Consider the following 25,664-nt stretch of genomic DNA (forward strand, 5'->3'; position numbering starts at 1 on the left):
GGCTCTGTGTTCTATAAAAACACTCAACCCTTCAGGGAGCATCCATGACGGGAGAAATGGGTAACTTTTCAGCTTGGCAATATTTCTTGAAGATTCAAAATGTTGGTAACGTGCCAGGTTTTCGAGAAGGAAAAGGATCAAACGGGAAGATCAGTGTTTGGATGAAGGGCCAGACTGGTGAACGAAAGGAATGGAATGGATACAATGGCAGAGTGGGTTAAGTAACAAGTAAAGATATGGTAGCTGGGTACAAGGAAGATCTTAATAGCAACAGCAAAACTATTGCAACTTGTGTTGGTTGCAGATTGACATTATTTACTGTTGAGATACACTGTAGAACAGCAGTCCTCAACCACCAGGCCGCAGACCGGTACTGGGCCGCAAGGAAACGTTATGAGTCAGCTGCACCTTTCCTCATTCCCTGTCACGCACTGTCGAACTTGAACATAGAGTTGCCAACTGTCCCGTATTTGCCGGGACATCCCGTATATTGGGCTAAATTCCTTTGTCCCATACGGTACCGTCCTTGTCCCGTATTTCCCCCGCTAAGGTAGAGTGTTCCTATGAAACCTTTTGTGCCGAAATGGCATGAAGTGAAGAAGCAATTACCATTAATTTATATGGGAAAAATTTTTGAGCGTTCCCAGACCCAGAAAATTACCTACCAAATCGTAACAAATAACACATAAAACCTAAAATAACACTAACATATAGTAAAAGCAGGAATGATATGACAAATACACAGCCTATATAAAGTAGAAATAATGTATGTACAGTGTAGTGTGGAAGATTAAGCCAAAACTGATTTGTGGAAAAAAATCGGCACATACGCGCATGCGCACAGAGCTGCCTGCACAAGGCTTCATGGTCATGGTAGTCTTTCTCGGGGTAAACACAAGTGTCCCATATTTGACTGCTACTTTTGTCCCTCATTTGGGAGTGAGAAAGTTGGCAACCGTAACTGTAAAAGACATGTTGAGGTGAGTTTAATCCTACTTGAACACCCCCCCCCCCCCCCCCCCCCCCCCCCCCCCGGGTCGGCTGGTCCGCAAGAATATTGTCAATATTAAACCGGTCCGTGGTGCAAAAAAGATTGAGGACCCCTGGTGTAGAATAGGCCCTTCCAGCCCTTCGAGTTGCACCATCCAGCAGTCCCCTGATTTAATCCGAGCCTAATCATAGGACAATTTACAATGACCAATCAACCAGTCCATCTTTGTACTGTGGGAGGAAACCGGAGCACCCTGAGGAAACCCACATGGCCCTAGGGAAAACGTACAAATCCTTACAGGCAGTGGCAGGAATTGAAGCGTTGTCTCTGGTACCGTAAAGCGTTGTGCTAACCACTAAGCTACTATGCCACCCCAAATTTATTGTAAACTGGGATATGTGATTTATTGATTTTATGGGAGAAATCCCAAAATTTACCTATGAATCAAATGAATGAGAGGTAGTTTCACTTAACAACTGACAGTTTTAATTTTACTAATATGTTGGTATGTTTATTGAATCATGCTTGGATTTAGAAAAGGTTTGTAGATGCAACACTGCTTTTTTATCTTTAGAAAATGAATCAGAAATCGGTGTGATCCCCAACATTACCCAGTATAAATTTCAATATCAGAGAGCAAGGCTGACTGAGATTTCTGGGCTTCACAACACTGGTAGTACTGCAACACCAGCCTTTTACTCACTGAGTGAAGGGCATAGTGGTTAACTTGTGAGCCACGGTGATTAATTCTTTCTTTACTCGGCTGCACTCGAGCACAAGTGCTTCCTGCAATGCTGGAGCTTTGGTTCCCATTTGCCAGCCTGCGAATAATATTAACGATCAAAAATGGCTCCTGATTTACAGCTCCAGCGACCTGGGTTCAATTCTGCGGCTGTCTGTAAGGAGTTTGTATATTCTCCCCGTAAATAGGTTTCCTTCGGGTGCTGCGGTCCCACATTCCAAAGGCGTACGTGTTAGTGGGTTCATTGGTTGTATGGGTGTAATTGAACTGTGCGGGCATGTTGGGTTGGAGAGGCCTGTTGTCATGCTGTATCTCTAAATTTGGATTTGAATAGCTGGCCGTACGAACAGAGGGTCATAGACAAGTCTCCCCACTAGTCGTCTATGTTCCTGAGAGCTGAACCTTAAATCTCTTCTTTTCCCCAAGAATGTTTGTGGAGTGAGTTAGCCAGCCAAGTGTTTAATTATAAAACTTTTCTTCACAGAACTGTCAGCATAACACGGAGGGAGACAGCTGTGAGCGCTGTAAGGCCGGATTGGTTCCAAGCACCACTCTTCAGGCAGCTTCTTTCTGTGTACAGTGTCCATGTCCCCTCAGTGTTTCTTCTAACAAGTATGTATACCTGGACCACCAAATCCGTTGTCCACTGATCAGACCCCAGCGGCTGGTGGTCTTTAAAATGAACTTGGTCTTAAATTGTTGTTTCTTAATGTTTATTTTCACAATTTGTTCTCTGCTTTTGACTTTGATTGCAGCTTTGCAAAGGACTGTGTTCAACGTGGAAGCCATTTGCAGTGTCTCTGTAAACCAGGGTATGCTGGCTTAAATTGTGAAAGGTGAGTGTCATGTGAGCAGCCGTGCATTATAGATTATAGATTATGAAGACACTCAGTCCTCATTTATTGTCATTTAGAAATGCATGCATTAAAAAATGATACAATGTTCCCCCAGTATGATATCACAGAAACACAAGAGAGACCAAGACTAAAACTGACAAAAACCACATAATTATAACATATAGTTACAACAGTGCAAAGCAACACCGTAATTTGATAAGAGCAGACCATGGGCACGGTAAAAAAAAGTCTCAAAGTCCCGATAGCCCCAACATCTCACGCAGACAGTAGAATGGAGAAACTCTCCCTGCCATGAGCTTCCTGCGCCGCAAACTTGCCGATGCAGCATCCTGGAAGCACCCGACCACAGTCGGACTCTGAGTCCGTCCGAAAACTTCGAGCCTCCGACCAGCTCTCTGACACCGAGCACCATCTCTGCCGAGCGCTTCGACCCCTGCCCCGGCCACCAAGCAACAGCCAAAGCCGAGGATTCGGGGCCTTCCCCTCCGAAGGTTTCAGATCACACAGTAGCGGCGGCAGCGAAACAGGCATTTCAGAAGTTTCACCAGATGTTCCTCCATGCTCTCACGTCTGCCTCCATCGAATCAGAATCAGGATTGTGCACAGCATCCTACTTGCGAGATAACAGATATCATCACCGGAGGGGCCGCACGCGCTGCATCGCATCGCCATCTTCTCCTCCCTCCATAGCGTCATGCAGTGTAGACTATGGCAGTCAGAAGGTGTCGCTGATATATCTGATTCATTAAAATGGGATCGGTTGTAATAGCTGAACTTAAGACGTAATAAGAAAAAACAGCACACACAAAATGCTGGAGGATCTCAGCAGGTCAGGCAGCATCCATGGAAATGAATAAACGGTGGACATTTCAGAACGAGAACCTTCATCAAGACTGAAAAGGAATCTGATAGGAGAGGAGAGTGGGCTTTAGGAGAAAGGGAAGGAGGAGGGGACCCAGGGGAAGTAATAGGCAGGTGAGAGGAGGAAGAAGGCCAGAGTGTGGAATAGAAGAGGGGGGGGGGGGGGAGGGGAGGGAAAACATCTTTTACCAGAAGGAGAAATCGATATTCATGCCATCAGGTTGGAGGCTAGCCAGTCGGAATATAAAGTGTTGCTCTTCCACTCTGAGGGTGGCCTCATCTTGGCAAAAAAGGAGCCATAGACCGACATGATGGAATGGGAATGGGAATTAAAATGTTTGGCCACCAGAAAGTTCCGCTCTTGGTGGATGGAGCAGAGATGCTCGGAAAACTTTCCAACCACTTTATTGCTGGAGGAACACAAAATGCTGGAGGAACTCAGCAGGTCAGGCAGCATCCATGGAAATGAATAAACCCAGGGTGCCCATGAAACTGGGTCAGCAGATCTGTGCAGCAGGAGGTTGATCAAGGAATAAAACTACCCATTTTTGTGCGTCTGTCAATCTATTAAAGGAGACTCTTGGAAAGTGTGTACTGAAGCCTGTTCGATTTGACTTTGCAATCCCGATCTATACTTAGGCCTGATTAGTCAAGTATAATAATTCTCAAAAGACAGCCACTTGTAAAGATGAGAAATTGGAGAGAAAATTCAAAAACTTGGGAGTCCTTGAGCAGGATTCCCTAAAGGTTAATTTGCAGGTTAAGTCAGTGCTGTGGAAGGCAAAAGCAATGATAACATTCATTTTGAGACAACTAGAATATAAAGTTCAGGCTTTATAAGGCATCTGTGAAACCTCATTTGGAGTATTGTGAGCAGTTTTGAGCCCCTTGTCTAAGAAAGAATGTGCTGACATTAGAGAGGGTTCATGAGACTGATTCCAGGAATAAAAGACTTGTTGTATGAGGAGCAGTTGATTTCTTTAGGCTATTACTCGCTGGAATTTAGAAAAATGAGGGATGTCCTTGAAACCTATTGAATATAGAAAGGCCTGGATAGAGTGGATGTGGCGAGGATGTTTCCTATAGTGAGAGAGTCCAGCCTCAGAATAGAGGGACATCACTTGGGAATGGAGATGAGGAGAAATTACTTTAGCCAGAGGGTGGGAGTCTGTGGAATTCATTGCCACAGGCGGCTGTGGAGTCCAAATCTTTATGTATGTTTAAGGCAGAGGTTGATAGGTTCGTGATCAGTCAGGGATGAAAGGATACGGGAAGAAGGCAGGAGACTGGGGCTGAAAGGGAAATGAATCAGCCATGATGAAATGGTGGTGGGGACTCGATGGGTCAAGTGACCTAATTCTACTCCTATGTCTTATGGTTTTATGGTAAATAGGCTACGGATGGCTTTAGCTTCATAACCACAGTGAACAGTAGGCATCTCTGGAGATGACTCTCCTAACCTCCTGGATATGTGTGTATTGTGTTTACTCAGCCACACTACCAACGTCATTAAAGGTCCATGACAGGGAAGCTATTGAGCTATGCTGTGCCTATCTCGGACTGATCAAATCATGTTTTCACCAGCGATATAATCCAAATCCTTGCATAATTTGCTGTTAGGACTATAAACTTACGTGGATTTTTTAAAAAATTATCCTAACTATTTCTGCCTTGTCCTTTATTGTGAAGGTGTGCTCCAGGCTACTATGGAAACCCAACGGTTTTGGGAAGCCAGTGTGAGCCGTGCAATTGTAATGGCAACACAGACTCAAACATGCTCTTCAGTAATTGCGATTCACTGACAGGAGTTTGTCTGGGGTGCATGCACAACACTGCTGGGCCTCACTGCGAGCACTGTGCCCCAGGTTTCTACGGCGATGCGTTGATCAGCAAGAACTGTGCACGTAAGTTTAGTGCTTTATTATATTTCCCACATAAAATTCTACCCGGAGAATGATTTTCTTTCACGTTCAGCCTGATCAGTTCTAAATTGCACGTAATATTCATTTGAGAAATATATTAAATTTGATGCAATTATATTCTGAGAAAATAAGTACAATTTGTTTATGTCACAAGACAGGTAATTTCCTCTCTTTCCATCCCTCCCTACTTCCACCCCTTTCCTAGTCAGAGGTCTGAGCAGATGTCCCAACCCAGGAAAATAACTCAGGAACAGTTATTACCCTACAACCATCAGGCTCCTGAACCAAAATGGGTAATTTCACTCACCTTAACTCCGAATTGATCCAAAGCATTTTGACTCTGAACTGATTCCACAACCTATTGACTTTCAAGGACTCTACAACTCATGTTCTCAGTAATATTTATTTTTCTTATTTGCAGAATTTGTTTTCCTCAAACCCTGCCTCCCATATACCCCCCACCTTAAATTCCTCCATAAACCTGTCTAGTAGTCTCTTAAATTTCACTAGTGTATCTGCCTCCACCACTGACTCAGGCAGTGCATTCCATGCACCAACCAATTTCTGAGTAAAAAACCTTCCTCTAATATCCCCCTTGAACTTCCTACCCCTTACCTTAAAGCCATGTCCTCTTGTACTGAGCAGTGGTGCCCTGGGGAAGAGGCGCTGGCTATCCACTCTATCTATTCCTCTTAATATCTTGTATACCTCTATCATGTCTCCTCTCATCCTCCTTCTCTCCAAAGAGTAAAGCCTTAGCTCCCTTAATCTCTGATCATAATCCATACTCTCTAAACCAGGCAGCACCCTGGTAAATCTCCTCTGTACCCTTTCCAATGCGTCCACATCCTTCCTATAGTGAGGCGACCAGAACTGGACACAGTACTCCAAGTGTGGCCTAACCAGAGATTTATAGAGCTGCATCATTACCTCGTGACTCTTAAACTATCCCTCGACTTATGAAAGCTAACACTCCATAAGCTTTCTTAACTACCCTATCTACCTGTGAGGCAACTTTCAGGGATCTGTGGACATGTGGCCCCAGATCTTCCTGTAAGTGCCTGTAAGAAAATGAATCTCAGTGTATATGGTGACATATACATACTTTAATAATAAATTTACTTTGAAGCTTTGAATAGTGGTCCCTCCCTAACCCATAGCTGATGGAAAATCTGCCCCAGGGGAAAATTCAGCTCAAAGACCGCAATCACAAATAGTGCTAATTATGTAAGCAAAATTTCAGGCTCTCAGTGCCAGGTGTAACTACTTGTTTTGTGAGTTAAATGCCTTGTACAAAACCCATTATTTGCTGTCTCTTGTGTGCTTATGTATCCCAAATTGCCACAGACCAGAACTAAGGATCTCTGACACCCAGACTTGTTCAGCTTTTATACTTGGCCATAATGTGCAGTTTTATATCCTTTGCTCTTAGTTAGCTGATTGTTTTCCCGGCTGCTCTTGGTTTAAACTTCCCGTCCTAACTAAACTGAGGAGTCGATCCAATTTTTTTTTTTGAAAAGGACTTAAAATATCAAATGTGCTCAATCCTTTGGAGTCTATGTTTTTGAATAGCAAGTCAGTAATGACATAAATCAGGTTTATAGAAACTAATTTTGAAAGGCTGTCATTGAGTGACAAATCCTTTCAATTTCATGCTGAATTCTGTATTTTCTTTCCAACCTAATCTCCCTTGAATGTGGCCAAAAAAAATGTGTTCCTGGCCTTTAACTCTCCTACTCCTCCTCCGGCTCTCCAAAGTACATCCTCTGAGTCTACATTGAGGGTGTGCTGACACAAAGCGGGGTTCCTGCCACGTCTCTCCAACCCGTTTTAAGATGATTGTCGGCATCATTTGCACACAGCTGGGAACAATTTGGATAAGCTCATTCCTCTTTTCCTTTCAGCAACTATTTCTGGCTCTGCTGTATTTTCTGTCATCTCTAGGAATTAGATGAGTTTCTTCTGTAGAATGGTATTGCCTGCAGGCTGTCAGATATATAAGCCCCATGGGAGAACAGTTTAGCCACTCAACCTCTGTCCCATTTCCACCAACCGTTTAGATCATTGGTGATTTGTGTGGCATCCTGCTCAGTCCCTGTTGCTAGTTTTACTGTGCAAGACCTTTTGAACGTATCCTGTTAAACCTTCTATGTAAATGGAGGTTCAATAATTATTATCACATTCGGCTTCTCTTCCTCAAAAGTACTGGAGAAAATACAGTGTATGAAATATCATTAATGTACACATGATATCCCAAGTCATCTTACAGTCAATTAATCAGTTTGAAGGGCAATTGTAGGTATTTTGTGAAAAGATACAACAGCGGTTTGCTGGCAGTATGTCCCATAAATAATTACTTCATTCCTCCTGGGTGAGGTTTATCAAGGGCAAATGTCAACCAGGACATTAGAAGGAACTTCACTTTGGTCCGCAATAGTTTCCTTTTTTTTAAATTATAATAAAAAAGATTTTAACCCTCCTTCACAACTGATACTTCATTCATATTGGTAACCAAGGGAAACCACCGATTCAGTTGAAGGTGGAGGGGAGGCGCCTGCCTAACCCCAACATCAGCATCCACAGTGACTCACCCTTCTTCCCCAGCACTGCACAGAATCTTCACAGAGACTAGCTCAGGAGCATTTGTTTGACCTTCCTGTCAGTGAGTACTGGCTGATACAGGATACACCTCCGACTGGGCTGTCGGCTGACTGGCCGCCCAGAGCCCGCTCTAACCTCAGGCTCTTCCAGCACCGAGCGGGTAGGCCCGACTCCTGGACATGACTCTGTGATTGCCGGAAATGATCAGGCCAAGCTAGCCGCAAAGCGTGGTGGGCAAACACCGCCATCCAATGAATAGTTTCTATCCATCTGAGCAGACAAGCAGCCCTTAACTCAACAAGATGTATGCTCAACCTTTGAGTACATTTACGTGGAGAGCTGCCACAAGAAAGCAGCATCCATCATTAAAGAGCACCACCATTTCAGGCTTGTCCTCTTCTTGCTGCCGGCACTGGGCAGGAGATAAAGAAGCCTTTAGACCAGGTTCAGGACCAGTTATCACCTTGCACCCATCAGGCTTCTGAACCGGTATTGATAGCTTCACTCAGCATTACTCTGAACTGATTCTGTGATCTACAGGCTAACTTTTTAAGGACCTTTTTACAACTGGTGTTCTCAATTTTATTTTTAATTTGCATAGTTTGTTTCATTTTGCACTTTAGTTGTTTGTCAATCTTTCTACGTCCATGCATAGTGTTTCATAAAATCCAATTTCTCTTATTTCCTGTGAATGCCCACAAGAAAATGAATCTCAAAGTAGTATCTAGTATGCTAAATTTACTTAGAACTTTGAACTCAACTTGACCCCAAAACTACTTGATTCTGATGATTCGACCACTAAATCACGAATGGATTATGAGTTAGGCATAAATTAAACATGGTCTTTTGCCATATTATTTGCACTGGAATATACACAACCTAGTCTACATATCCATCCACAATCGACAACCCTACAGTTGCAATAGCCACATGTACTCCTCCTGAACTTGGTGGTGTGGCACCTAAAGCTCCCGTACCTTTTTCCCACTGATAGCAACGAGAAGAGAGCATGGCCTTGGCGATGAACTCTGCCTCTGAAATCTACAAGGAGCATTGCCACAGAAAAGCAGTACCCATCATCAAGGACCACGCCGTCCAGGCCATGCCCTCCTCTTGCTGCTATCATTGGGAAAAAGGTACAAGAGTTTTACCTCCCATGCCACCAAGTTCAGGTACAGTTATTATCCTTCAACCATCAGGCTCTAAATCGGCGTGGGTAACTTCATTCACCATAACACTGAGCTCGTCACTGAACACAGCCTCTGGGCTCACTTTCAAGGACTCTACAACTCATGTTCTCAGTATTTTTTCTTTACTTATTTATTATTATCATTACCTTTTTTTGTATTTGTACAATTTGTCTTCTTTTGCACATTAATTGTCAGTCTTTGTTTGCCTGTAGTTCATTGATTCTATTGTACTTCTTTGTTTTACTGTGAAGGCTGCAAGAAAATGAACCTTGGGGCAGTATATGGTGATTATATATGTACTTTTACAATAAACTTACTTTGATCTTTGAACTTTGAAGTTCATTCCATTGAAGTCAGTGGAATGAATGTTGATGTTGAGTGCAGCCCCGTCTGTTTAGTGCTCACAACCAGGGATGAATTTTTAGGCCTTTCAATTGGATTTCAAACTATGTCATACTTTGTCTTTAACCTTCTTAATGTTTAGCAGATAAAATTGCAAGTTTTTTTTTATTCAGTCTTTCTTACGTTGTGAATTCCCAGCATGCAGCTGTTCGCCATGTGGCACTGAGTCGTGTGATGAGCGCACTGGTGAGTGTCGATGTAAACCCGGGGTGACAGGAACACAGTGTGACCGCTGTGAGGTAAGCAATGTCTGGGCAGAGCTGTTGCCTACTGTGAAGGAGCAGCTCATTGCCATTGTATGCTGTGCTCTTGGCAATCAGTCCTCATTAGCGATGTCATTAAACGGGAAAAGGTACAAAGGGATTTAAAAGGATATAACTAGGTCTGGAGGGCTTGGGGAAGAAGGAGAGGTTAGATAGGCTGGGACGATTTTACCTAGATCTTCGGAATCTGAGAGGTGACCTTATGGAGATTTATAACATCATGAGGGACATTGATAAAGTGAAGGGCCTCGGTCTTTTCCCCACGGTAGGGAATAGGTTTAGATTGAGAGGGAAGATTTAAGAATAACCCAAGTAGTAACCTTTTCACATTGAGGGGTACATGTATAGAATGAGCTGGCAGAGCAAATGTATAGGCTGGTACAATTATGATATGGTAATTAAGGCATTTGGACAGGTACAGTAATGTTCAAAAGTCTTGGGCACATATATATAGCTAGGGTGACTCAGACCTTTTGCACAATACTGTAGTACTGTAGTAATTTTATGTATTGCATTGTACTGCTGCAAAAAAACCAAATTTCATAACATGTGAGTGATGATAGACCTGATTATGATATGGACCTCTATTAGAGTCATAGGAAAGTACAGCACAGAAACAGGTCCTTCAGCCCATCTAATCCGTGACAAACCATTTAAACTGCCTAGTTCCATTAGCCTGTACCCGGACCATAATCTTTTATACCTCTACTATCCACGTACCTGTCCAAACTTCTTGTAAACACTGAAATGGAGCTCACATGCCCCACTTGTGTTGGCAGCTTGTTCACACTCTCACAGCCCTCTGAATGAAGAAGTTTGCCTTCACATTCCCCTTAAACATTTCAACTTTCACCCTTAACACATGACCTTGCTGTCCCACCCAACCTCTGTGGAAAAAGCCTACTTGCATTTACCCTCTATCAAATCTCCCCTCGATCTTCTATGTTTCAAGGAATAAAGTCCTAACCAATTCAACCTTTCCTTATAACCCAGGCCCTCCAGACCCGGAAACATCCTTGTAAATTTTCTCTGTTGTGGACTGAGGGTGGGAAGGGGGCAGGCAGACCGGAATCATGGTTGGAAAAAGGGGAAGGGAGCAGGAAGCACCAGAGAGACATTCTGTGATGATCAATATACTAATTATTTGGAATCAAATGACCTTGCCTGGTGTCTCAGGGCTGAGTGTGTCCGCGCACACACCAACCCCTCGCCATTCCGAGCATCCATTCCTCCTGCCAGATTTTCAATCACTCTCTCTGCTCCACATTGACCAATACAGTGCTGTACAAAAGTTGGATGATGCAACAAGGTAATGATCCAAAACACAAGAGTAAATCAATAACCATTGTTTAAAAAGAAAAAAAAATCATGTTTTGGAATGGCCAAGTCGAGGGACTTCCGGTAGCGCTCATGGAGTGAAGTCGCGTTCTTGACTCGCTCCATTACCTCTGAGTTTTTCGTCTTATGATCAGCTATATTTTAATTAACCATTAAGGCATCAACTTTTACAATACTTTGAAACAAATTGGGCTCTTCGATAATCGGATGTTTTTAAGGTCTGCTATGTCTAAGAATGGAAAAAACGGGAAGGACGGCAAACCTCCGGGTAGACCGAAAGGTACCAATTTCCCTCCGACTGAACCACTGGTGACTTTGAAAGCTATATCGGAGCTAATTCGTGAGGAAATTTCAACTAGTTTCCAGAAAATTGCCGATTCAATCGAGAAGATACAAATATCTATTACGGAACATCAGTCGGCTATATCTGATCTTCAAAAATCCACGCAACAAAGTGAGCTCAAGATGGAGAAAATCGAAGAAACAATTAATGTAATGAAGAAGAAACTCAATTTTCTGACCTTTAAAAACTCTGACTTAGAATCCAGAATGCGACGGCAGAATCTTCGAATGATTGGAGTGCGTGAAGCTGTTGAATCTGATAACCCTAGGAAGTATTTTTCTCAACTTTTAAAAGATGCATTTCCTACTGTATTTCCTGACCAACCACCGTTATTGGATCGTGTTCACAGAGTTCCATCATACTCGCCTAAGTCAGATAAACCTCGACATGTCATTTTACGTTTTCATTACTTTCAAGACAAGGAGAAACTGTTTCGTTTCGTTCGATCTAAAGGTTACATTGATTTTCTGGATCTTAAGTTCCGATTCATGGAGGATTTCAGTAAACCAATCCGGGATCAACGGGTTCGTTACAGATCTGTAATGTCGGAACTCTACAAGACGGATTTAAAACCAGCGTTGCTTTACCCTGCACGTCTAAGGATTCGTACGTTGGATGGAGCCCTCCGTTTTTTTGAATCTCCATCGGATGCCCAGAGTTATCTGGATCAATTTTCACCTTCAACATCTTAATCGTAATTTTTAACTATCTCCGTTGATCGGAGGTTGTGAATTTGTCAGTCTTAATTTTTTTTTGCCCTATATGGGCAGAAAAGTTTATTTTTGATTATTTAATATGATTGCTAAACTTTCTTTTTAACTGCGTCATTTCTTTCTTTTTCCCAGAGGATTCTGGGTGGTTATTCCCTCACCGTCATTTTACGTATTTCCTTTGTGGCCTTAAATTTTGTAGTTTTTAAATCTATTTTGTTTTGTAGGTTTTCATAACTAGTTTATGTTAATAATCTCATTTTTTTTTGTTTACTCATGGGTCTGGGGTTTGTTGCGGTTTTTTTATATTTTCTGGCTTTTAATCTGTTATATTATGTGTTTGTTTTAATTGAGTTACCTTTTTTTAATTCTCTTACTGTTTTATAATTAGCTGATCTTTTTTATATTTACACTTTTTTTAGGGAGCGTGTACCGGAAGTCATGGGGGTAGTTTTAGTGCTTGCTTCTTTCGGGCTGGTCTGCGTTAGATTTAGCCTTGGGGTCATGGGATGGGGGGTGGTGGGAGGGGCTTCACGTTTTAGTTTCTTTCTTCTTGGGCTATGTACATTATTGAAGTATTGGTTGCGTTCTCCTTCCCGGTATCTCTTATATGTTCTGTTCCCTTTCCAGGTTCGTGGGTCGAGCCTATCGTCAATCCTCCTTGTTGCGGGTTGACTTTAGGGTTAATGGAGTCTATTATTAATTTGCCTCCTGGAATACTAATGGTCTTAATCATCCTATTAAAAGGAAAAAAGTTTTTAAAGTTTTCCGGAAACTTAAAGCACAAATTTTATTTTTACGGGGGGACAGACTACGTTTTTTTAAATTCTGGAAGGTAAACAGTTTCATTCGAACTCCAATGCTAAGATTCGAGGCGTCTCTATTTTTATAGACTCCTCAGTTACTTTTATACAACATGATATTATTTCTGATCCGAATGGTAGATTTCTATTGGTTAGTGGTCTACTATTTAATAAAAAGGTAGTTTTGGTTAATGTTTATGCTCCTAATATGGACTGTCCAGAATTTTATAAATCATTATTCAATCAGTTCCTGAATTTGAATGAGTTTTCATTGATCTGGGGCGGAGATCTTAATACCTGGCTGTCTCCAGCTTTGGACCGTTCGGCTCCTCTACGGACCTTACCTAATAAATCTGCAATTTTGATTAATTCATTCCTTTCTGATTCTGTGTCGACGGACATTTGGCGTTTTTTGCATCCTCACGAAAAAGATTTTTCTTTTTTTTCACATGTTCACCATTCCTATTCAAGAATTGATTATTTTTTTATTGATTCTTGTCTTATTCCTTCAGTGATTAAATGTGATTATGACTCTATAACCATTTCATGTCAGAAAGGTGCATCGGCTATGATTTATAATATTATTATGAAACTTAGGAAAGCTCCATTTGATAAGATTAGAGTAGATTGGGAACAGGAATTGGGGTTTATCGTTTCCATGGATGACTGGGGGCAGATTTTACAATTAGTCAATACTTCCTCTATCTGTGCTAAACATTCCCTAATTCAATTTAAAGTTGTTCATAGAGCACATATGTCCAAAGATAAATTAGCTCGCTTTTATTCTCATATTAATCCTTTTTGTGATAGATGTCCGGGGCAGATAGCCTCTTTAACTCATATGTTTTGGTCTTGCCCTACTCTGGAAACTTTTTGGAGAGACATTTTTAATATTATCTCCAAGGTATTGAATATAGATATCTCTCCTCACCCTATTACTGCTATCTTTGGATTACCTAAAATTTCCAGTAATCTTTCTCCTTCAGCCCGTAGAATGATTGCATTTCTTACTTTAATGGAGAAAAGATGTATTTTACAACATTGGAAAGAGCCTAATGCTCCAACTACCTTTTTTTGGTTTTCTCAGACGATATTATGCTTGAATTTGGAGAAAATTAGAAGCAATCTTTATGACTCCTCATTTAAATTTGAACAGACCTGGAGATCTTTTATTCAATATTTTCATTTAATGTAATATATACCCTCCTTGTTTTTTTTTACTGTTTTTAATGGGGGTTGGGATTGAGGACGTGATTTTAAGTTTTTTAAACTCTGTTTGGTTTCAAGTTAGCCCATTGCTTTGCTTTGCTTTTAGTTAGTTGCACGGTGGGTTTTTTTTTGGGGTTTTTTTTTCCTTTTCTCTATTGATATATATATAAAAATTAGTATACTATTATGTTACCTTGGTACGTTATGTTTAAATTACATTGTTTGTATCTTTTTTTTTGTATTAATATCTTCTGTAATTTTATTATATTCTAACAGTGTATTAGTGCCTATATGGCTTACCTTTTTGTATACTTATTCAATAAAAAGATTTAAAAAGAAAGGAATGGCCAAGTCACATTCCAGACCTTAACCCAATTGAGATGCTGTTGCATGACCTGAAGAAGGCTGTTCATGTAAGGTATCCCAGAAATGTTGATAAACTAAAGCAGTTTTGTGTGGAGGAATTATCTAAAATTCCTCCTCACCATTGTGCAAGTCTAATCAGCAGCTACAGGAAATGTTTGGTGGAGGTTATTGCTGCTAAACGAGCTTCCACCAGTTATTAAATACAAGGGTTCACATACTTTTTCCAGCCTGGACTATGAATGATTAAACTATGTGTTCAATGAAGACATGAAAAGTCCACTTGTTTGTGCGTTATTAGTTTAGGCAGATTGTGTTTGTCTGTTATTGTGACTTAGATGGATTTTATGAGTAATTAATGCAGAAACTCAGATAATTGCAAAGGGTTCACAAACTTCTTCTTGCAACTGTATGTGCCTAAGGCTTGCACAGTACTGTACATGGATTGGGAAGGTTTATTGCGGTATGAACAAAATGTAGGCAAATGGACTAGTTCCGTTAGGCAATTTGGTCAGTATGGATGAGTCTTTACTCAAGTTCGTTTGGCCTGGACCCAGAAATGACTCAAGAAAAGGCTTGGCTTGGGAGCCATTTCCCTCCTTATTGAGCCAGAGGAGAGTTGATGGTCAGGCAATTTGTCTGTGTTGTTCCTTCTTCCTGGGGAAAAAAAGCCAGGAACTCACTGAAGCCTTCAACCCAATGCAGTGAGTGATTTACTGAAGACCGATGGTTGATTTGCTTGGAATTCTGGGATGTGTAATTCCCTCACACATCAGTTTCTTCTGCGTGCATCTATTTCCAAAACTGCTTTCTCACACAGTTTTCCTTTATAGGCTGGATCTTATGGCTACGACAGCTGTGCTGGTTGCAGGAGGTGTTCCTGTGACGTGGCTTCCCAGAACGAAATGTGCGATTCCCAAAGCGGCCAGTGTCCCTGCCTCCCGGGTGTAACTGGTCGTCAGTGTCAGCAGTGTTTGCCGGGCTACTGGAGCTACAGCTTGAGTGGTTGCCAAAGTAAGTGGTGCAGTCATAGGAGTCTGAAGAAGTCCAGTGTTTCATGCATTTATGTAAATTATCACCTCCTGTTGTACTGCTATCAGTCTGGGCTGTTTTAACTAAGTGTGCTGCAACGGGAACACTCATTCTGTGCTACAACAGAGGAACTTGTCTCATTTCTCTGCAATCTACAATCTCAGGTTGCTATTCCAAATTCTTCATCATTTTATCTATTTGCTCATTCTTGGCAGGCTGTCAAATTTAACAAGATTCTTAATGGTCACTGTTAGGCTGGATACTGAGAGGCTGTTTCCTTTCCTTGGGAAGTTTTGAACAAGGGGACACCTACTCCAAGCCCATGAAAGAGAGCACAGATAAGTGGCTCTCCGTTCTTCCTCCGCTCCACCCTACACTCCCCCCACTCCCTGTTCCTTCCCGTCTCCCTTCCCCTCCCCCTCCCACCTCTCATCCCTCCTCTTCCCCCTCCCCCTCCCTCTTCCCCCTCCCCCTCCCTCTTCCCCCTCCCCCTCCCTCTTCTCCCTCCCTCTTCTCCCTCCCTCTTCTCCCTCCCTCTTCTCCCTCCCTCTTCCCCTCCCTCGTCCCTCCTCCCTCCTCCCTCTCCCCACTCCTCTCCATTCCCTCCTCCCACTTCCCCCAGCCCCCCTCTTCCCACCCCTCTCTCCAATCACCCAAGTCTCCCTTCCTTCCCCCCATCACCCCTCTCTCTTTCCCCCACCCCTCTCTTTCCAACAGCTTTTTAGGGCTGAGCTAGGGAGAGGTTTCTTTATTGTAGACTGTTCTAGGTCTTTGGTATTCTCCATCGCAGGGACCTGTGGATCTGGGCAGTATTTCTAACAGTGATGTTCAGTACCAGACCCTGTAATGTCATCTCCTCGTGATAGCCTGAGCCGGGATCACAAATGGCCCTGTCTCCCTAAGCCACCCTGGAATTTGTGATTTCTGCTTCCTTGAATTAAGTGATTTCAAGGCAGTGAAGGAATAATGTGTCACAATTAAATCTTTTAGACGTTTTGAATAAATTGTATTTAATTTTGATTTAGTGTGTAACTGCAACGGGGGACCCTGTAACCCTCGTACTGGAGAGTGCATGTGTAAAAATGGGCTGGCAGGCGGGCAGTGTGATACCTGTCTGCAGTTGTACGAGATCCCTGTCCTCAACGGAGTCAATTCCATGAAGTGTGAACGTGAGTTGTCTTTCTTTCTCTTCAAGACTTCGAGTCTCTTCCTCTGAACTCTTCAAACAGCACTCAGTAAAACCAAACTGTTCTGTTGCAGCTTGTGATAGTTGTGTCCTGGTTCTTCTGGAAGATCTAAACAAGACAGCTGCATTGCTGACTGTCATCAGAGTTCAGCTTTCAAACGTGAGTGCGAGCTCCATCGCATGGAAGCGGATGAACGCTTTGAACGACAGCTTGGGACAGCTTGCGGTGAGTGGAACCGTGATATCGTAGGTTTACGCCCCTGTGTAAATAGTGAAGAGACAACTGTGAAAAATTCATTCATGTTCTTGACAACTAGGAAGGGTTTAGAGCAGGAGTTCCCAAGCTGGGGTCCAGGGACCAGCTTAGTTGGGACTCGCATGGTAGGCAGGGAATAGATGGGCCAAAAGTCCTGATTTCTTGCTGTATTAGTCTATGATTAATAGAGCGTGCATGGCACAGTAGCGTAGTGGTTAGTACAAGCAGTCCAGGTTCAATTCCCGTTGCTGCCTGTTTCTATGTTCTCCCTGTGACCCTGTGGGTTTCCTCCCACGGTCCAAAGACACACTGGTTGGTAGCTTAATTGGTCCTTGTAAATTGTCCTGTGATTAGGCTAGGATTAAATCGGGGGATTGCTGGGCAGTATAGCTTGAAGGGCCAGAAGGGACTGTTCCACACTGTATATAAATAAATAAATAGATAATTCCGTAACTCATGTGGATTATCTCTGGGAATTCCTACTTTCAACCAATCTCCAAAGTTTAATGACCAGCAGCAAGCAGCTGAATCCATGATACATTATTGTACCATTGTTTTTCCCGATGGGGATAATTGCCGATATAAAACTGTTCAAATTGAGATACCATGATCCTGTATGAGTAGCCCATCCATCTTGGGAACTTCCTGTGTATTGATGGCTCTGTTGTCATGGATTTGCCATTTTAAAGGCTCTTAATTCATGGTTGTGTGGTGCTGCTGTTTGTCCAGGATGAGCTGAGCAGATATCGTGGTACTCAGGACCAAACCAAGGATCAGACTGACGAGCTGGAGACTGACAGCATGAATCTGACCCAAGACCTGGATGCGTCTGAAGAAAAGGCAAGAGACCTCTCTTGGTAAAGTCCTGTGGCACTGTGGCATTCTATTGCAGAGACCTTTTGCTGACCTCACTTCCCCTTCCCACCCTTCTCTCCAGGTCACCATGGCAAACAAGAAGGCAACACAACTGGCAGAGAGTGTTGATGAAACCCACAGGCATGCTGCTGGGTTGCTTAATAACATCACGAGTCTCAGAAAGACAATTTTAGGTAAATCCCTTTGATTCTGTTGAAATATTTTTATTAGTAGAACTATTTGCTGAAATGCTGCTTACCAGACAAGTGCTTACTTATGCTTGTTATTACCCTTGTCAACCATAGCAGGACAACTTTGCTACCCCTCACTGTATGGTCACTTGTTTGGCTTCGATGTTAAATGATAGAGAAGGCTGAACAAGAACTCTTCCTGTTCTCAGTTATTCCCTGGGTCCTCTCCTCCTTCCCGTTCTCCTATTGTCCACTCTCCTCTCCTAAAAGATTCTTTCTTATCCAGCCTTTGACCTTTTCCACCCACCTGGCTTCAGCTTCCACCTTCCAGCTAGCCTCTTTCCCCTCCTCCCACCACCTTTTTATTCTGGCATTTTCCCCCTTTGTCCTCAGTCCTGAAGAAGGGTCTCAGCCCGAAACGTCGACTGTGAGCTCTTTGCCATAGATGCTGCCTGACCTGCTGAGTTCCCTTCAGCATTCTGTGTGTGCTGTTCCCAAAAATAACCCCCCTTTTTGTGTGGTAATTATGCATCAGCCAATTACAAAATCTGCCTTTTCATTCCTTTTTGGTGTGTCAGAGCACACATGTTTATCTGCATCCATGCATGCATGTCTGTGTGTGCCTGTACATGTCTGCATGTTGGCCAATGTCTTTTCCTTCAGATCCAAGAATCGCAGATAAACACAGCACGGAAACAAACGTTTTGGCCCATCCAAATCAACCACTCATTTGCACAAATCTGACACGATTGTTTAATATAGTTTCCAGTACACACATGTAAAGGAAAATAAACATGAGGAAATCTACAGATGCTGGAAATCAACACACGCAAAATGCTGGGGGAGCTCAGCAGGCCAGACAGCATCTGTGGAAGCCGACGCTTCAAGCCAAAACCTTTCACCAGTACTGGGAAATAAACTAGTAGTTAATCCAGATCTGGTGCAGAACAAAAAGCAACACAATCAGATAAAGAACACAATAATTAAATAAAATACAATAAATATAATACATGTTTTATATACATTGATTTGTATGTACGTAAAGTGATGCCAGGCATAAAGTGACTCACAAAATGCTGGAGGAATCAGCAGGCCAGGCAACATCCATGGAAAAGAGTAAACAGACACTGAAGGGTCTCGGCCCAAAACGTTGACTGTGCACTCTTTTCCATAGATGCTGCCTGGTCTGCTGAGTTCCTCCAGCATTCTGTGTGTGTTGCTTTGGATTTCCAGCATCTGCAGATCTTCTTGTGTGTAAGGTGACTCTGACAGGAAATGATAAAGCAGTGGTAGTTGGGGGCTGTGGAGGGGTTGGTTAGTGGGTGGAGGTGTTGATCAGCCCTTCTGCTTGACGAAAGTAACTCCCATTGTAATCCTAGGAGGAGGTACAGTCAACGTTTCAGGCCAAGACCCTTTGTCAGGACCAGCAATTTTGATGTGTGTTGCTTGTACCTCCTCCTAGAGATGCTGCCTGGCCTGCTGCGTTCACCAGCAACTTTGATGTGTGTTGCTTGAATTTCCAGCGTCTGCAGAATTCCTGTTGTTTGCCCATTGTAATCCCATTGTTTATTCCTATCAGCTCAGTGCACTTCAGAAATTTAAAAAAAAATGCTTTTGGATGTTCTCAGGGAATGAAAGACTAGATGGAAAAAAAGGTAAATAACTGGCATTTTTAAAAAAGCTGCCTAGTCTGGTGGAAGAATTCCTATGTTGATCATTGGTTTGTAGCTTAATTTGTGTTTATGAAGAGTACTATGGATTGTTTATCTAATACTTCATTAAAATTTGCCAATTACTGTATAATCATGGTCAAAGGACTATGATGCCCCATGTCATGCAACATGGCACATGATGGTGGTGATGAATAGTTTATTAATTTCTCTAGAGATTAATAACACATTATTTATGATGAAGCTCCAGACAGCTTGATGAGTTTTCTCTCTTTACCTGTACATCAGTTGACACCTCAACTTTTGCATCTGTGACCTTCATTTCTACAGAGACATGAGCCTGGTGGCTCCTCTTCTGGGCTGGATAAGGAGTTACTGGTGACTCATACTGCCAGTATAATTGTGTGGCAAAGAGTAAACACTGACCTCCCTCTGAAACCTTTCCTCCTCAGACCTGATTGACCAGATGAATAAAACGCAGATGAACACCAGTATGCCCTCTGCCAAAGAATTTGTGGAGAAGCTTGCCGAAGTCGAGATGTTGCTGAAGGAAATGAGGAGCCGCAATTTCAGCAGCCAGCACGTCATGGCTGAGGAAGAGAAGAATAAAACACAGAAATGTGAGCATCAGGCATGTGGGGCTGGAGTGTGTGATTAGTGAAGGTGGCAGGTGAATAAGAATATGCTACTGTACAATTGACACAGTAGTGTAGCGGTTAATGTGACCCTATTACAGTACTGGTGACCAGGGTTCAGTTCCCACTGCTGTCTGTAAAGCCTGATTTATACTTCTGCGTTAACTGGACACCGTAACCTATGCAAGTGGTCTACGCACGTTGTGAGCATTTATACTTGTGCGTTGGTGTGTCTGCGTCGCTCTGCAATTCGCGCACGTCATGCATACACACCTGCCCGCGCAAGGCTTCATGGTCATGGTAGTCTTTCTCGGGGTAAACAAGACGCGAGCGTCTTTTTTCGTAAAAGCGAAACATGTCCTCCATAATTTCGGAGGTCTGTAAAGCTTTATGGAAAACATTGCAGCCAGAGTTCCTTCTCTGCCCTTCAGTCGCCCAATGGGAAACTATTGCAGCATAGGATGAAATGCGATGCTACCAAGTGGACCAATCACAGTTCTTACGGTCTGCGTTGCCGCAACGCGCAGTTACATTTTGGGAGAGGTGCGTGTCGCAGCAACGCAGGCTCTCGCGTAGGGTTCTGTGTCGGCTTTGCATATGGTTTGCGGCGACGCAGTTCTTACGGCGACGCATTGATGCAGAAGTATACATCAGGCTTAAGGAGTCTGCACCTTCTACCCATGACTGTTTGAGTTTCCCCGGGAGCTCTGGGTTCCTCCCATGTTGCAAACACCTACAGATTGGTAGGTTAACTAGTCACGTGGGTGTTATTGAGCAGTGCGGGCTCATTCGGGCCAGAAGAGCCTGTTGCCATGCTGCGACTCTCAATTAAAATTAAATTGAGTAGTTTAAGGCTGGCACGTGAACAACATAGTTTCAGAAAGCAGGGAGAAGGAAGGCAGGAAACTAGATCAATTAGCCTGGGGTGGAAAATCACTGTATGTTTCAATGAATGTGTAACAAATAAAGTTAATCTTTAAAAATCAAAACAGATCTGCTGACATTAGAAATCTGAAATAAAAACAGAAAGTGTTGTAAAGACTTAACGTATCAGGCATCATCTGTGGAAAGAGAACCGGGGTTAGACTTTCAGATTGGAGACCCTTCATCAGAAATGATGAGGAATGAAAACAAGTTAGTTCCGAGCTGCAGACAAGATGGAGGGTGGTGGAGAGGGCAAAGGGAATGTCTGTGATAGGGTGAGGCCTGCTTTGCTGAGTTGTAGAGGTCATCCAGTCAATGGGTTAATTGGGGCAGTCAGAGAGAAACAAAATGGAACAACACCTTTGAGAATGACAGTAGTTAGAGACTGAGAATACCAAGAAAATGCAGGGCTGTTGGACACACCCAAAAAGTCAGGCTGTGCGAATTGAAAACTGAATCTATATCGCAGTTAAATTACTTACAGCAGCAATGCCCAGTTCTGAGATAGACAGAGGAACTGAATTACCTGAAGTTTTCGAATTCAGCATTTAATCCAGAATGCTATAAAGTGCCCAGAAAGGAGGTAAGGTGTTATTCCTTGAGCTTATATTGAGTGTCACTATAACATTGCAGGAGGCCACAGACAAGTCAGTGTGTGAGAGGACTGGAGAGTTACAGTGGCAGGCAGCAGGGAGCCCTAACTCACTGAAGACAGGTGTTCTGCAAAACAGATCCAAAATAGCATTTAGTTTCTCTGATGTGGAGGTGAGCAGTTCGCCAGATGGGAAGAAGTGCAAGTGAAGCAGTCAGGCAAGAACTTGTTGCTGAAGTACTAAAATGATTATACGATTGGGTAGAGTTGGCCTGTTAGGCAGATCTGTTGAAGATTTTAGATGTTGCAATAGACACAACAGACAAGGACAAAGCAGTGGATGTCATATGTTTGGATGCTCTGGACAACTTTGACAAAGGGGACATGCCAGATGTTATTGGAAGCAAGGCATAGTTTTGGGAATAATACAGTGGTGTGGGCTGAGGGTTGTTTAACGGCCAGAAAACTGTAGCAATGGATGGATTGTTTTGTGTTCAAGTCTGTAACTGGTGGAGAGCCGCAGGGATCCGTGCTGAGATACCAGGGTTCATTTGCTTTACTTCATTGTCGCCAAACTATTGATACTAGAGCGTACAATCATCACAGCGATATTTGATTCTGCGCTTCCCACTCCCTGGAGTACAAATCGATAGTAAATAGTGAAAATTTAAATTATAAATCATAAATCATAAATAGAAAATAGAAAAGGGAAAGTAAAGTAGTGCAAAAAAACTGAGAGGCAGGTCCAGATATTTGGAGGGTACGGCCCAGATCCGGGTCAGGATCCATTCAGCAGTCTTATCACAGATGGAAAGAAGCTGTTCCCAAATCTGGCCGTACGAGTCTTCAAGCTCCTGAGCCTTCTCCCTTTGCTAACCCTTTGATCTCTGAAGACTATTCTTATTTGCCTAACTAAATCTATGTGATGTGGGTAAAGGGACCGAGTCTAGTTGGCCTTGAGAAGGTGGTGATGAGCTGCCTTCTTGAACCACTGCAGTCCTCGAAGCGTGGGTATGCCCACAATGCTGTTAGCAAAAGAGTTCAAGGATTTTGACCCAGAGGCAGTGAAGGAGTGGCGATATACATCCCAAGTCAGCTTGGTGTTGTGGCTTGGAGGGCAACTTCCACGTGATAATATTCCCATGTCATTACCTCCGTTCCTCTTCTAGCTGGTAGACGTGGGGGGGTTTAGAAGATGCGGTACAAGGAGTCGTGGCGTGGGGTTGCACTGCAAACTGTGGTGGTGTGAATGGATCCTTGTCAATGGGGCACCTATCAAACAGGCTGCTGTGTCCTGCATGGTGTCAGGCTTCTCAAGTGGTGTTGCAACTGCACTCATCCTGGCACGTTCTGAAGATCAGCACACACAAAATGCTGGAGGAACTCAGCCGGTGAAGTAGCATCTGTGGAAAAAAGTAAACAGTTGACGTTTGGACCGAGTCCCTTCATCAGGACTGAGAAGGAAGGGGGAAGATACCAGAGTAAAAAGGTGTGGGGTGGGGTGGGGGGGGGGGTAGGTGAGCTGGAAGGTGATAGGCCAAGCCAGGAAAGATCAGGGGCTGGAGAAGAAGGAACCTGATAGGAGAGGAGAGTGGACTATGGGAGGAAGGGACCCAGGGGAAGGTAGGCAGGTGAGAAGAAGTGATGGGTCAGAGTGGGGAACAGAGGAAGGTGGGGTAGAGATGGTGATCTATAAAATCACCATCTTCTAGAGGTGGTAACGAAATAGAATTGAGATGTTGAATGAAGTTTAGTGGATGGTGGACCAACTTTGGGGAGTTCATAGTTGAGATACTTGCCTCAGGCGCATATGTAATGATTCAAACACAGAACAACACACACTGGATGTGTACATATAGGTCCATGTAAGTACCAATGACATGAGTGGGACAAGTGACAAGGTCCTGCAGAGGGAGTTCAGGGAGCTAGGTGCTAGGTTAAAGGGCAGAACGTCCAGGGTTGTGATCTCAGGATTGCTACCCATGCCAAGTGTTAGTGAGGCCAGACCTAGGAAGACTATCCAGTTTAATACGTGGCTAAGCAGTTGGTGTAGGAGGGAGGGCATAAGATTTTTGTATCATTGGGCTCTCTTCCAGGGAAGGTGGGACCCATACAGAGGGGATGGTTTGCGCCTGAACTAATTAGGGGGACTAATATCCTAGGGGGAAAGTTTGTAATGCTGCGTGGTGAGGTTTAAACTAGAGTTACAGGGGGATGGGAACCAGAGTGCCAGAACAGTTAGTGGAGAGTGTGTGGAGGTAGATGTTGGTAAGACCTCAGACAAAGTCAGGAATCAAAAGGTTGAGCATGGGGCTACTAGTGTCCTGAGCTGCCTGTATTTCAATGCAAGAAGTATCGTAGGAAAGGCGGATAGTAGTGCTGAAGATGAGGTAGCTGGTTTACAAACAGAGGCAATGTATAGTGAGGAGAGGCTATTGATAGGGCAAAATTGCAGTCAGCAGGATGAGTTGCAATGTAAACGGTTGACAGAATTGAAAAGGGCGGATACAGGACTGAAGATGTTATATTTGAATGCATGCAATATACGGATAAGGTAGATGAACTTGCAGCACAGTTACCGATTGGCAAGTATGATGCTGTAGATAATCACTGAGTCATGGCTGGAAGATTATAGCTGAGAGCTTAATATCCAAGGATACATATTGTATCAAAAGGATAGGCAGAAAGGCAGAGGGGGTGGAGTGTTGCTCTGTTGGTAAAAAAAAACATGTAATCAAATCATTAGAAAGAGGTGATATGGGGTTGGAAGGTGTTGAATCATAGTGGACAGAGCTAAGGAATTGCATGGGTAAAAAGACCCTGATGGGCGGTGTATACAGACTCCCAAACAGTAGTAAGGATGTGGTCTGCAAGTTACAATAGGAGATAGAAAATGCATGCCAAAAGGGCAATGTTACAATAGTCATGGTGGATTTCAATTTGCAGGTAGATTGGGAAAATCAGGTTGGTGCTGGATTACGGGGGTGGGGGGGGGGTGGAATTTCCAGAATGCCTATGAGATGGCTTTTTAGAGCAGCTTGTGGTTGAGCTCACTGGAAGATCAGCTATGCTGGACTAGGGATTGTACAATGAACCGGAATTGATTAGACAGCTTAAGATAAAAGAACCCTTAGGGGAAAGTGATCATAATATAATTGAATACGTCCTGAAATTTAAGAAGGAGAGCTAAAGGCAGATGTATCAGTATTACAGTGGAGTAAAGGGAATTACAGAGGCATGAAAGAGGAGTTGACCGGAATTGATTGGAAAAGAACACTGGCAGGGAAGACGGTAGAGTAGCAATGGATGGAATTTTCGGAAGCAATTTGGAAGGCGTAGGATATATACATCCCAAAGAGGAAGAAGTATTCTAAAAGAAAGATGACACAACCATGGCAAACAAGAGAAGTAAAAGCCAACATAAAAGCCAAAGAGAGGGCATATATTAGAGCAAAAGTTAGTGAGAGGTTAGAGGATTGGGATGCTTTTAAAAACCAACAGAAAACAACTAAAAAAGTCACCAAGAAAGTAAAGATGGAATACCAAAGTAAGCAGGCCAAAAAAATTTAAGAGGATACCAAAAGGTTCTTCAGATACATAAAGTGTAAAAGAGGGGTGAGATTGATATCAAATTGCTGGAAAACGATGCTGGAGAGGTAGTAATGGTGGACAAGAAAATGGCAGACAAATTGAATAGGTATTTTGCATCAGCCTTCACTGTGGAAGAC

At 43.1% G+C, this 25,664-nt stretch overlaps 1 protein-coding gene across 3 annotated transcripts in view; it reads left to right on the plus strand.

Annotated features, from left to right (window-relative positions):
* lama5 (laminin, alpha 5) overlaps positions 1-25,664 on the plus strand; it is a 374,262-nt gene that overhangs the window by 285,992 nt on the left and 62,606 nt on the right. For all 3 annotated transcript variants that reach the window (XM_072242339.1, XM_072242347.1, XM_072242358.1), the window contains 10 exons: positions 2,218-2,345; positions 2,489-2,569; positions 5,141-5,355; positions 9,705-9,805; positions 15,429-15,609; positions 16,653-16,796; positions 16,888-17,039; positions 17,799-17,909; positions 18,007-18,118; positions 20,238-20,405. In XM_072242339.1, coding sequence (XP_072098440.1) covers positions 2,218-2,345; positions 2,489-2,569; positions 5,141-5,355; positions 9,705-9,805; positions 15,429-15,609; positions 16,653-16,796; positions 16,888-17,039; positions 17,799-17,909; positions 18,007-18,118; positions 20,238-20,405 — 1,393 coding nt within the window. The remainder of the gene's footprint in view (positions 1-2,217; positions 2,346-2,488; positions 2,570-5,140; positions 5,356-9,704; positions 9,806-15,428; positions 15,610-16,652; positions 16,797-16,887; positions 17,040-17,798; positions 17,910-18,006; positions 18,119-20,237; positions 20,406-25,664) is intronic.

The sequence above is a fragment of the Mobula birostris genome, chromosome 2 (genome assembly GCF_030028105.1).
Source record: "Mobula birostris isolate sMobBir1 chromosome 2, sMobBir1.hap1, whole genome shotgun sequence".
NCBI classification, from domain to species: Eukaryota; Metazoa; Chordata; class Chondrichthyes; order Myliobatiformes; family Myliobatidae; genus Mobula; species Mobula birostris.